This window comes from Acinonyx jubatus, chromosome B4 (assembly GCF_027475565.1).
Source record: "Acinonyx jubatus isolate Ajub_Pintada_27869175 chromosome B4, VMU_Ajub_asm_v1.0, whole genome shotgun sequence".
Lineage (NCBI taxonomy): Eukaryota > Metazoa > Chordata > Mammalia > Carnivora > Felidae > Acinonyx > Acinonyx jubatus.
In genome coordinates, this window is record NC_069387.1 from 117163086 (window position 1) to 117176413 (window position 13328).

Consider the following 13328-nt stretch of genomic DNA (forward strand, 5'->3'; position numbering starts at 1 on the left):
TTTTGCCCCCAGGGGGATATTTGACAATGTTTGGAGATATCTTTGGTTGTCCTAATCAGGGAGGAGGAATGCTACTAGCATATAGTGGGTAGAGGCCAGGGAGACTGTTAAACATCCTACAATGCCCAGGAAAGTTCCTTACAATAAAGAATTATCTGGCCCAAAATGTCAAAAGTACTGAGTTTGAGAAATTATGTTTTACAGTGATCATTGATGACATAGGACAAAAATTAAATTTTAGTTTGGTAAGATTTTACCGATAAACAGATTTATTTCATACTTCAGTTTCTTCACATCTTCAGCTCTTCTTAGATTCAGGTTATAAAGCTCGACAGTACTCTACAAGTGAAATGTGTACACTGAATCAAGAGAAATTTAAAGATAGGATGAGGTTGAAATTGGAGCAAATCTAATCACCAAAATCTTTCAAAGGAGGACACTTGTTCAAAGGCCTTAAGTTTATTATTATTATTTATTTTCCTAGGTTGTTTCCCAGGGGGTGTGCACTGGGTTTCAGTTGGGAAACAAGACAAGTCTGGGCTTCTGATGAAACTGCAGAATCTTTGCGCACGGTTGGATCAGGATGAGAGTTTCTCCCAGAGGCTTCCACTCAATATTGAAGAGGCTAAAGACCGCCTTCGCATTCTGATGCTGCGTAAACACCCACGGTACAGATAGACAAATTTAATGTATGAAGTCCCAATGAGACTTAACTGCTGACGGTTTGAGAACATCATACCCTTTTCTTGCTCTTCAGTAGAGATCTAAGAATGAACCGTTGCTTTTCTGCTGTTCTTTGTCTTGTATTAAAACAAAGGTGGCTGCCACTGGGCAAAAATTGCTATTTTTCTTTGCATTCTACCTACTATGTCTCTTATCTACCACTGGGGTGCTCAAGAAGTATTTCTTAAGAAGGTGAGTTGGTTAGTGATCTTTGCTAGAAAATGCAAGCTTCTTACCTTGAATCCATTCTTTTTATTTTTTTATGTTTATTTTTAGAGAGTGAGCATATGTGTGCACCAGTGTGTGTGCCAGCAGGGGAGGGGAAATGAGAGGGGGAGGGAGAGAAAGAGAGAGAGAATCCCAAGCAGGCTCCACACCCAGCACAGAGCCAGATGCAGGGCTTGATCTCATGACTATGACATCATGACCTGAGCTGAAATCAAGAGTCAGAAGCTTAACCAGCTGAGCTACCCAGGTGCTCCTGAATCTGTTGTTTCTGATGGATAACATTGAACAAGAGACCGAATAAATATAGGCACCTGGTAAAAGGGTTATTTATTTAATGGGACCCTTCTGTTGTGTTGTATTAATTTTTGGATATATGTATATCTAACTTTTCTACTTTCATGTACTTCAAGAGTGTGTTTTGTTTGTTTATTTAAATAATTCATTCAATAAATAAGATTATAATTATGTCCCAGGCGCTGTTATCAACTGTTTTGCAATTTTCATTAGCCAGAAGGGAGACAATAGCTTGGTTGCTGCTTATGTTAACAATGTAATCATCAATAGTTAACCAGCTGGGATTCAGTCATCACTTTGATTTCCCTGATCTAACAACCATTCTTTCATTGGTTCATTTAACCAACATTGAGTGTTCTGCTAGGTTCTGGGTCAAGTGTTGCAAGTACAATGATGAATAAAGCCTTCCTTGAGAGTTCAGCAGTAAATTGGGTGAGAATTAGGTAATGGCGCTGAACTTTTTTTTAATGCTGCAGTGTAGCTGATGATGCAGTACACTTTCATATGTAACAGTGGTGAGTATGGCAGTGATTCTTAAATTGGTAAGGGGATTAATATCAGAATATTGAGTGAGAGTAGTAATTTGGGAAAAGCCTCGTAGTTGATTCTTAATGGATGCATAATACAGAGGACAAGCTCCCTTCTCTCTGGCTTCTTTCTCTTCCAGATCCCTCTGTTATTGCCCCCTTCCCTTGATAGTCACTGGTATCTATTTTCCTGGAGGAAATGGGATTGAGACCACTAACTAATACTCTTTTCTTGTGTAGTAACTTCTCCCTAGTCCTGCTTCCCTTCCCTATGAAAGTAAAAGTGATTTCTGTTTAGGAATACTGTAAATGCTAACACATGTATCAGGCCATGGCTTATAAAGTCATTCATTTTGTTTTATTTTTTAAATTGTTTTAAAATTTATTTTTTAATTTAATTTTTAGAAAGTGTGTGTGTGGATGTGTATGAGTGGGGGAGGGGCAGAGAGAGAGAGAATCCCAAGCAGGATCTGTGCTGTGAGTGCAGAGACTGACATGAGGCTCAGTCTCACCAACTGAGAGATCATGGTCTAAGCTGAAATCAAGTGTAGGATGCTTAACTGACTGAGACACCCAGGCACCCTGTCATTCGTTTTGTTTATCAACATCATTGTGGTTTATGCTTTGGCAATTTGCCAGGCTGTGTGTGTACCCAGAGTCTTTTTTTGTAATGCACAGAAGTGATGTGCCATTAGTATAAAAATGCTAGTGTATAATTACCCTATCAGCTTTTAGTTGTATTTTTTTCTCTGTATGTTCTGCTGAGTTCAAAAAAGTTTTTGGAGAAACCAATTAAGAATTGGCACAGAGGTTCATTAGGAATAAACAAACTGACTTATAGATGGAAAAGACCCCCACTAGTGTACCAAATGAAAGGTAATATTCTTGCTAGTGCATTATGTTAGAACACATGAAATTGCTAGTTTTGTAGGTAAAAAAAAAAAGGCTAAAATGGTCATTGTTATATGATTGATTCTAATGCTAACCTTGAGCTCATTTCTCATTTGGTTTTGGTACTTAAAGACTAAATTAGAAAAACCCCATTACTGGGGCGCCTGGGTGGCTCAGTCGGTTGAGTGGCCGACTTCAGCTCAGGTCACGATCTCGTGGCCCATGAGTTCGAGCCCCGTGTCGGGCTCTGTGCTGACAGCTCAGAGCCTGGAGCCTGTTTCAGATTCTGTGTTTCCTCTCTCTGACCCTCCCCCGTTCATGCTCTGTCTCTCTCTGTCTCAAAAATAAATAAAAAAACATTAAAAAAAAAAGAAAAACCTCATTACTTGGAAACTTCTTTTAAGGCACTTGGTAACCACTTTTTAATACCTACACGGTTCTGTTTTTATAGGTTTCTTAACTTTAATATACATTCATTGGGGTGCCTGCATGGCTCAGTTAAGTTTCCAACTCTTGATTTTGGCTCAGGTCATGATCTCACAGTTCATGAGACTGAGCCTGCCAGTGTGGGGCCTGCTTGGGATTCTCTCCCTCTCTCTGCCTCTCCTTCTCCCCTGCGCACACACACTCTCTCTCTCTCTCAAAATAAATTAAGTAAACTTAAGAAAATAATAAAATGCATTCATTGTTTTGGGTTGGAAGAGAGGAAAGTCTAATTTTTTTTCCTTATTTGTATCAGTATATTGTGAAACGAATATAGCAAAGGGGAAGAGCCATGAAATACATATCTTTTATTTTGTAAATTTTAAAAGACATTAGAAGGAAGCTTTAAATAAATGTCATTAGTGACTTAATACAAGTTTTTGTTTTTTTAAAATTAGGTCTCTGTTGATCTTGGATGATGTTTGGGATCCTTGGGTATTAAAAGCTTTTGACAATCAGTGTCAGATTCTTATTACAACCAGAGACAAGAGTGTTACAGATTCAGTAATGGGTAAGGGTTAATATGCTTTTTACTGCCTTTATGTTTTAATTCAATTAGATTTATATATATTTTAACCAAATTACTTATATCGTGTGATTTTGTTACAGGTCCTAAATATGTAGTCTCTGTGGAGAGTGGCTTAGGAAAAGAAAAAGGACTTGAAATTTTATCCCTTTTTGTTAATGTGAAGAAAGCAGATTTGCCAGAACAAGCTCACAGTATTATAAAAGAATGTAAAGGTATGGTTATTTATTTTGTGTATGAGAGGGTTATAGAGATACTAATTTTATCCTTTTGTAAATTAAGGTAATAAGTATGACAATTTAGCACATGAACATCCAGAAACTTTACTAGAATATTGTATTCTAGAACCTAGAGTATTTTAGGTTTTTCTTTGATACCCTAAATAGATAATAATATTTTGGTATTCATTTATTCATTAAAATAATATTTAATGAACACCCATGATATGTTAGTGGGAGACGTTAGATACAGACATGACTTTTGTCAAAGAATAAAAAAATATGAGAATCAGAGTTTTAATTTTTTTTGGTTGATTTTATAAAAATAGTATTCTAATTTTGTATGTAACATGGTGTTCTCTTAATTTGCATTTTTTATGAAGTTAAGTGAAGTTAAACTTTTTACTTGTTTATTGACTATTTGCATTTTAAGAAATTATCCTTGACTCACTTTTCTTTGTGATAGCAGATTTTTAATTGACTTTTGTCACTCTATTGAAGCTATTAGCTCTTTGCCATTTTTTGTAAATACTTCCCCAGTTTTTTGTCTGCTTTTTAATTTCATTTGTAGTATTTTACTTGACATACAGAAATTTAAAATTTTAAATAGTCCTATGAGTTCTTAAGATTATTTCTTCCACTGTTGTTAATGCTTCAACAGACCTTGTTTTTTCATTCTGCCATCAGATAGATAGTTTGTTTTGAGCTAATCGACTTAAAAAAATTTTTTTTTTGAAGGTTTATTTATTTTTGAGAGAGACAGAGCATGAGCAGGGGAGGGGCAGAGAGAGAGGGAGACACAGAATCCTAAGCAGGCTGCAGGCTCTGAGCTGTCAGCACAGAGCCTGACGCGGGGCTCGAACTCACGAGCTGTGAGATCATGACCTGAGCCGAAGTTGGGCGCTCAACTGACTGAGTCACCCAGGTGCCCCTGAGCTAATTGACTTTTAAAAAATATCTTAGAAAAGAATACTTCATTTGTATTCTAATTGTGAAGGTGATGTTTGTCCATTTTGAAACATTTATTATTTTTAAAATTTTTTTCAAGACTTAAAAAAAATTTTTTTTAAAAGATTTTTTTTTTTTAACATTTATTTATTTTTGAGACAGAGAGAGACAGAGCATGAACAGGGGAGGGGCAGAGAGAGAGGGAGACACAGAATCCGAAGCAGGCTCCAGGCTCCAGCACAGAGCCTGATGCGGGGCTTGAACTCACAAGCTGCAAGATCATGATCTGAGCCCAAGTCGGACGCTCAGCCAACTGAGCCATCCAGGCGCCCCTATTTTGAAACATTTAAAAGATGTGTGAAATGATAAAGAAAAAAGAGAAATTATCCATAAACCTGATAATTATTATCATCACGAGAGTATTTCAGTCTTTTAGGACATATAAAACTTTGAAAAAAATATTCAGGTTACAATGGTATACATGATTTGAATCTTGTCTTTTTTCATATAACAAATCTTGAATATTATGTCATTAAGTATGTTTTGAAAAAAGTTATTAGTGGCATAATATTGTGATAACTTCAATTTATTCAGTCATTTCTCTATTGTTGTTTAAGATTTTTCACTATTTCAGGGGCACCTGGGTGGCTCATTTGGGTAGGTGACCAACTCTTGATTTCGGCTCAGGTCTTTATCTCATGGTTTGTGAGTTCAAGTCCCACATCTGCTGCATGCACTGATAGTGCAGAGGGAGCCTTCTTGGGATTCTCTTCCTCCTTGCCCCCCACAAATAAATAAATACATTAAAAAAAAAAAGACTTTTCAGTATTAAAAAATTTTTTTTAAATCTTTGTTTTTCAGAGAGAGATAGAGTGTGAGCAGGGGAGGAGCTGAGGGGAGGGAGACACAGAATCAGAAGCAGGCTGTAGGCCCTGAGCTGTTAGCACAGAGCCTGATGCGAGACCCAAACTCACAAACCGTGAGTTTAACTGACTGAGTCACCCAGGCGCCCCAGATTTTTCACTATTTTAAATAATGCTGTGTTGAGGGACACCTGGGTGGCTCAGTTGGTTAAATGTCCAACTTCAGCTCAGGTCATGATCTCATGGTTTGTGAGTTCAAAGCCTTTGCATCGGGCTCTGTGTTGACAGCGAGGAGCCTGGAGCTTGCTTTGAGTTCTGCGTCTTCCTCTGTCTCTGCCGTCCGCCCCCCCCCCCCCTTCCTGCTCACACTCTGTCTCTCTCTCAAAAATAAACATTAGAAAAATAAAAAATAAATAAATAATGCTGTGATGGATATCCTTAAAGGAAATATTTCTTATTTCTAATGCCTTCTTTAGAATAAATACATAAAGTGAATCCAAGTTTTATAAATATTTTAAGGGTTTGGGTAACATGCAGCAGAAATTGTTTTTTAAGAATAATGTGGGGCGCCTGGGTGGCGCAGTCGGTTAAGCGTCCGACTTCAGCCAGGTCACGATCTCGTGGTCCGTGAGTTCGAGCCCCGCATTAGGCTCTGGGCTGATGGCTCAGGGCCTGGAGCCTGTTTCCGATTCTGTGTGTCCCTCTCTCTCTGCCCCTCCCCCGTTCATGCTCTGTCTCTCTCTGTCCCAAAAAAAAAAAAAAAAAAAAAAAAAAGAATAATGTGACTCTTAGTGGTAATTTTGAAGTGACACAGTATTAACCCAGTGACTTTGTTTTTTGTTTTGTTTTATTTTTAGGTTCTCCTCTTGTAGTGTCTTTGATTGGTGCACTTTTACGTGATTTTCCCAACCGTTGGGATTACTACCTTAGGCAACTTCAGAATAAGCAATTTAAGAGAATAAGGAAATCTTCATTTTATGATTATGAGGCTCTGGATGAAGCCATGTCTATAAGTGTTGAAATGCTCAGAGAGGACATCAAAGATTATTATACAGATCTTTCCATCCTTCAGAAGGATGTTAAGGTGCCTACAAAGGTAATAGAAGGACCAGCAATCCTCATCATTGGGTATTTTTGACATGGAACTTTTGATATAGTACCAAGGATGTTGTTATAGAGGATACTGGAAGGTTAAGACCCATGTCACTGAGGAGGTATGGGGGATGTAAAAATCCTACTGCTCTTAGTCTCCATCAAGAGCTTGGTGTTGAACTCAGATTAGTTTCCTATTTCTCAGTTCTAGTGAAGCTGGAGAAGCATCTGACTTTGTTATCTCTCTTTTCTATCCTGACAAATAGTTGAGCTTCTTCATATGAAATTGAGATGCTGTTATTCAGGGCTTTATGATATGATTTGTGTGTATGTTTATGTGTGTTAACATCTTATCTGCAATCCTGGTAATTGTATTTTTGTGATACATTAAATGCTTAAAATGATTCCCAGGTGTTATGTATTCTCTGGGACATGGAAACTGAAGAAGTTGAAGACATACTGCAGGAGTTTGTTAATAAGTCTCTCTTATTCTGTGATCGGAATGGAAAATCATTTTGTTATTATTTACATGATCTTCAAGTAGATTTCCTTATAGAAAAGAATCGCAACCAGCTTCAGGTACTTGCATCTCTGTGCATTTTTTTTTTTAATTTTTAACTTTGAAATTTTAGGATTATAGAAGTTGCAAAACTGTCTTTAGGGTTAAAGAGAGTTTTATGCATGTACCTTCATCTAGCTTCCCCCAGTGTTAACATCTTATGTAACTATAATAAAGTTATCAAAACCAAAAAATTAACAATCACAGAATATTGTTAGCTAACCTACAGATTTTATTTGGATTTCACCAGCTTTCCCACTAATGCCCTTCTTGTGGTTCAGATCAAGACCCCATATTGCCTAATAATTGTCATGTTTCCCTGGTTTCCTCAAATCTATGAAAATTTCTTGGCTTTCTTTATCTTTCGTGGTCACTTTTGAAGAGTACTACTCAGTTATTTTGTATAGAGTCTCTTAGTTTGGTTTGTCTGATTGTTTCTCCTGACTATATTTAGGTTATATTTTTTTGTCAAGAATACCACAAAAGTTATGTCTTCAGTGCATCATATTAGGAAGTCGATATGTCTTATTGTCAGTGATGTTAATGTTGATCACTTGGTTAAAGTGGTACCTGCTAGTTTCTCCAGTGTAAAGCTACTATCTTTTCCTTTTGTAATTAAGTATTTTCTTGGTTGATTCTCTGCACATTTTTAAATAGCTTTGTAAGCTATAGTGATACTTAGGTTATGAAATTGTTTCTGTCCTCTAAAATGTTTCATTTGTGTTTCAGGATCTACATAAGAAGTTAATCACTCAGTTCCAGAGACATCACCAGCCACATACTCTTTCACCAGATCAGGAGGACTGCATGTATTGGTACAATTTTCTGGCTTACCACATGGCTAGTGCTAACATGCACAAAGTAAGATGATCCACTTAAAAATTACTATTTTTTATCTCACTTTTATTTCATCCTATGTTTAGAATTTTCTTTTACCTGTAAAAATAAAATTAAAGTCTATGTAAGTATTTTTGTTTTTGTTACTCTTTTTACCTACAGTGATTTAAAAAGGTACCTTAGTAAATCTAGTAAATGAACCACCTAAAAATTCACTCTTTTCTTACCAGTAGCTATCTTTTTTGGGCAGTATGGATTTTAAACTTTGAGAGGAATGAAGAATGGGAAAGTATATTCATTCAGCAAATATTTATTGAGTGCCTGTTAGGTACTGGTATTGTTTTTCATTGTGAGGATATACCATAGGCACAAAGTCCCTGCTCTCGTTGAGTTTACATTTTCTAGGGAGACCAATAGTGGACAAATAAATTTATGCTATTTTGGGAGTAGTAAGTGCTCAGAGAAAGAAAACATGGAAAGAGAAAGTGATGGTACAGAATCATCATGATTTGTTGATGGAATTGGTGTGTATTATAAGATTACTCCAGACTTGTACAACAGAAAGAATGGAGTTGATATGAACTGAGATTCGGATGTCTGTCAGGGGGTGAAGGGAGTGTTAGGAACTCATTTTGAATATACTGCTTCTTATACTTTTAAGACATCTGACTGGAAATAATGAATATGTAGTTGGATATATGAATATGAATTTCTGGGGAAAAATTATAGATTAACGTAATTTTAATATAACTTAATTATAGTATCCATAACATTATGGATAACATTTGGGTATTATCACCACATAGATGATATTTGAAGTCATTACTTCAACTAATTCAAAATGTTAACATTTTGGAAAACTGTATGTACTTTGAGTAATTTGTCTATGCTTAGGTATGTTATCTCTTGGTTAAAAAAAGGGTGTATTGTTGTACCCTGTTTTTTTTCACCTAGCAAAATACAGTTTACATTTAATAATCTGCATTGGAATGAAGATATTCTGATAAATATCTGCGCCAAATTTGCTTTAATTGTTGCACATTTAGGTTTTCAGATTTTTGCCTTTATGATGCTTTAATGAACAATCTTGCTTGTCTTTGTACCTACATTATTTCCTTCAAAAATTTTTTTGAAGTGGGATTATTGGGTCAGTGCATCTTTTTAAAATTTGGCATGTCTGATAGTGTGACAGGATTCAGTTTTTTCTCACCATTTTAGACTTCTTTTCCTGATTTTTAAAGGTAATTTCTAATATTTAATGTTTTTCATTGGAAAACTTTAGGAAAACTAAAAAGAAAATGAAGATGGCAGTTATTGTTAATGCTTTTTTGTATAATTTTCTAAGTTGTTCTGCTCAGATACATATACTTATTCTTTAAAACCAAAATAGGATCATAATAGAAATAGTCTTGGGGAGCCTGAGTGGCCTAGTCAGTTGAACATCTGACTCTTGATTTTGGCTCAGGTCATGATCTTTTTTAGCTTGTGGGATCAAGCCCCACATTGGGCTCTGCTCTGACAGTGTGGAGCTTGCTTGGTATTCTCTCTCTCCCTCCCTCTTTCAAAATAAGTAAACATTAAAAAAAATGAAATAGTCATATTTTTTTTTTCTACTAACCTACATTTCATGGTCATCTTTTTATGTCAATTTATGTAAGTGACAAATTTTTTTTAAACATTTATTCATTTTTGAGACAGAGCATGAGTGGGGCAGGAGCAGAGAGAGAGAGAGATACACGGAATCTGAAGCAAGCTCTAGGCTCTGAGCTGTCAGCACAGAGCCTGACGCGGGGCCCGAACCCACGGACCACAAGTTCATGACCTGAGCTGAAGTCGGATGCTCAACTGACTGAGCCACCCAGGCGCCACATAGAGTGACAAAATTTTTAAAGCTTCATACTGTTTCATTGTATAGTGACCAATTGGCTTATAGATAATTAGATTGCCGAAGGACACTTGTCTGATTATTTTCTTAGGACATATTTAAAAAAAAATTTTTTTAAATGTTTATTTTTGAGAGAGAGAAAGCGAGAGTGAGGGAGGGGGAGAGAGATGGAGATGCAGAATCTGCAGCAGGCTCCAGGTGAGCGGTCAGCACAGAGCCTGATTTTCAGGGCTAAACCCACAAACCGTGAGCTCATGAACGGATACTTAACTGACTTAGCCACCCAGGTGACCCAGGACATATTTTTATAAGCATAGTTTCTGGGTCAAATGGTATGTAGAGTTTGTATTTTTTTTAAAGTTTATTTATTTATTTTGAGAGAGAAAATACAAGTGGGGGAGGGACAGAGACAGAGAGAGAGAGAATCCCAAGCAGTATCTGCACTGTCAGCACAGAGCCCAGTTTGGGGCTCAAACCCGTATATGAGATCATGACCTGAGCTGACGTCGGACATTTAACTGACTGAACCACTCAGATGCCCCTGCAGTTTGAATTTTAATATAGATTACCAAACTGCCCCCCAGAAGGATGCTCTGAGTTACATCACTGCCAACAGTATGTGAGAGTGTTCATTTCCTCTGATTCCAGCTAATCCTCTTATTACTGCTTTTAGTCTTTAGAAATTTGATATTAAAAAAATGCTGAATTGGGGTGCCTGGGTGGCTCAGTCAGTTGAGCATCCGACTTCGGCTCAGGTCATGATCACACAGTCCGTGGGTTCGATCCCTGCATCGGGCTCTGTGCTGATAGCTCGGAGCCTGGAGCCTGCTTCAGATTCTGTGTCTCCCTCTCTCTGACCCTTCCCTGTTCATGCTCTGTCTCTCTCTGTGTCAAAAATAAATAAACATAAAAAAAAAAAAATGTTTAAAAAAAATGCTGAATCTTTGTTGTTTCATTTAGATTATTGGTGAGGTTTTTGGCCATTTGACCTTTTATTCTGTGCATTGCCTTTACCAGATTTTTCTGGTGAGGTGTTTATCTTATTAGAATTTTCTATAAAATAATATTGAGCCCTCATCATAAGTGTTATAAATAAATATTTTTATTTTCTGTCAAATTTTCTTTATATTGTTTACAACTATATTAAAGGTTTGAATTTTTATGGTAGTTAAGTGCACTTCTTTCTCTCTTTTTTTTTTTTTTTTTTTTTGTATTTTTGCTTTGGTGTTATGCTTACAACCATTTCCTTCATTCTAGGGTTACAAAAATATTTGCCTGTATATTGTAGTATTTTTTTGAGGCTTTCTATTTTATATTTAAGTTTTTAATGTTTCTTTGGTTCTTTTTAAAAAAACTTCCTTTTTTGTCCTTAAGTTCTAGTTATCTGCTAAATTTCGTTCAGTAGTGTTAGGATAGAGTTATAAAGTGGTAGAGTTAGAATTCTTTGATGTCTTTAACAATGTCCTTCTCTTACTTTTTTTTTTTAAAGGAACTTTGTGCTTTAATGTTTTCCCTGGATTGGATTAAAGCAAAAACTGAACTCGTAGGCCCTGCCCATCTGATTCATGAGTTTGTGGAATATAGGCATATATTGGATGAAAAGGTATAAATTAGTATGAATAAGTCCCTAAAGGGCATCTCATTTTGTCATTTAATTCTAGTTTTAATAGTGGGGATGAGCAGCACAGAAGGGGCAAACAGAGATAATTTCCTTTTTTTGATCCTTGATTATTCTAATTATTTTGCTTTCTTCCTAGGCTGTTGGGAATGTGGATGGGATTGAGGTTTGAAAGTTGGGGAAGTGAAGTATTCAGTGGTATTTTTTACAAAACAATGTATTAAGAAAGTAATAGTTGGATAATGAGATTTTTACACTTTATTTTATTTTATTTTTTTAATATGAAATTTATTGTCAAATTGGTTTCCATACAACACCCAATGCTCATCCCAACAGGTGTCCTCCTCAATGCCCATCACCCACTTCCCCCTCCCTCCCACCCCCCATCAACTCTCAGTTTATTCTCAGTTTTTAAGAGTCTCTTATGGTTTGGCTCTCTCCCTCTCTAACCTTTTTTTTTTTTCCCTTCCCCTCCCCCATGGTCTTCTGTTAAGTTTCTCAGGATTCACATAAGAGTGAAAACATATGGTATCTGTCTTTCTCTGTATGACTTATTTCACTTAACATGACACTCTCCAGTTACATCCACGTTGCTACAGAAGGCCATATTTCGTTCTTTCTCATTGCCAAATAGTATTCCATTGTTACACTTTGTTTAAAAGTTTAGAGAGGGTCACCAGGTATTTATTACCTAATTGTTGGCTATTTAATTTTAGCTCATATAGAGAATATCTTCATTTAAGCTTTTAAACTGACAAGATCACAGAAACAGAAAAATGTCAGATCTTGGTTCTGGTTATATTTCTAAGAGATTTCAGTTTGTTCGTAGGATTGTGCAGTCTGTGAAAATTTCCAAGAGTTTTTATCATTAAATGGACACCTTCTTGGACGACAGCCATTTCCTAATATTGTTCAACTGGGTCTCTGTGAACCAGAAACTTCAGAAGTTTATCAGCAAGCTAAGCTGCAGGCCAAGCAGGAGGTCGATAATGGAATGCTTTACCTGGAGTGGATGTAAGTAGGTTAGGAGAGAAACCAAAGGGGAGCAGAGTGCTAATTATGTCATTATTTTTCAGGTAGTGAATAAGTTCACTCCAGGAAGATGTAACTACTTTGGAAAAAGCTGGAACTTTTAATAAGCATTCTTACTTACTGAAAAGTTCTGGAGAAGTAAGCATTGGAAAAATACATATTTTCAGAGTCCATAGAAATAGATGCTTGCCTGTAGGCATTTTGAGCAGTTATACTAAATATTAACATCAAATGGTTTACTTCCTATAACATAGTATATTAGTGAAAAATATGGGCTTTGAAGCCACAGACATTGGTTCTAAAACCTGATATGTTTGGGGCACCTGGGTGGCTCAGTCGGTTGGGTGTCCGACTTCGGCTCAGGTCATGATCTCGCAGTCCGTGAGTTCGAGCCCCACGTCGGGCTCTGTGCTGACAGCTCAGAGCCTGGAGCCTGTTTCAGATTCTGTGTCTCCCTCTCTCTCTGACCTTCCCCCATTCATGCTCTGTCTCTCTCTGTCTCAAAAATGAATAAACGTTAAAAAAATAAAATTAAAACCTGATATGTTTTTGTGATTTTGAATAAGTTACAGGTTGCTTTTCTTTTCCATATGTAATAGAGATA

General features: G+C 36.5%; 1 protein-coding gene across 5 annotated transcripts in view; it reads left to right on the forward strand.

Annotated features, from left to right (window-relative positions):
• Positions 1–13328, forward strand: part of APAF1 (apoptotic peptidase activating factor 1) — a 90209-nt gene that overhangs the window by 16964 nt on the left and 59917 nt on the right. For all 5 annotated transcript variants that reach the window (XM_027071030.2, XM_053226643.1, XM_027071032.2 and 2 more), the window contains exons 5-12: positions 485–668; positions 3545–3657; positions 3756–3887; positions 6559–6797; positions 7205–7372; positions 8082–8213; positions 11564–11677; positions 12522–12706. In XM_027071030.2, coding sequence (XP_026926831.1) covers positions 485–668; positions 3545–3657; positions 3756–3887; positions 6559–6797; positions 7205–7372; positions 8082–8213; positions 11564–11677; positions 12522–12706 — 1267 coding nt within the window. The remainder of the gene's footprint in view (positions 1–484; positions 669–3544; positions 3658–3755; positions 3888–6558; positions 6798–7204; positions 7373–8081; positions 8214–11563; positions 11678–12521; positions 12707–13328) is intronic.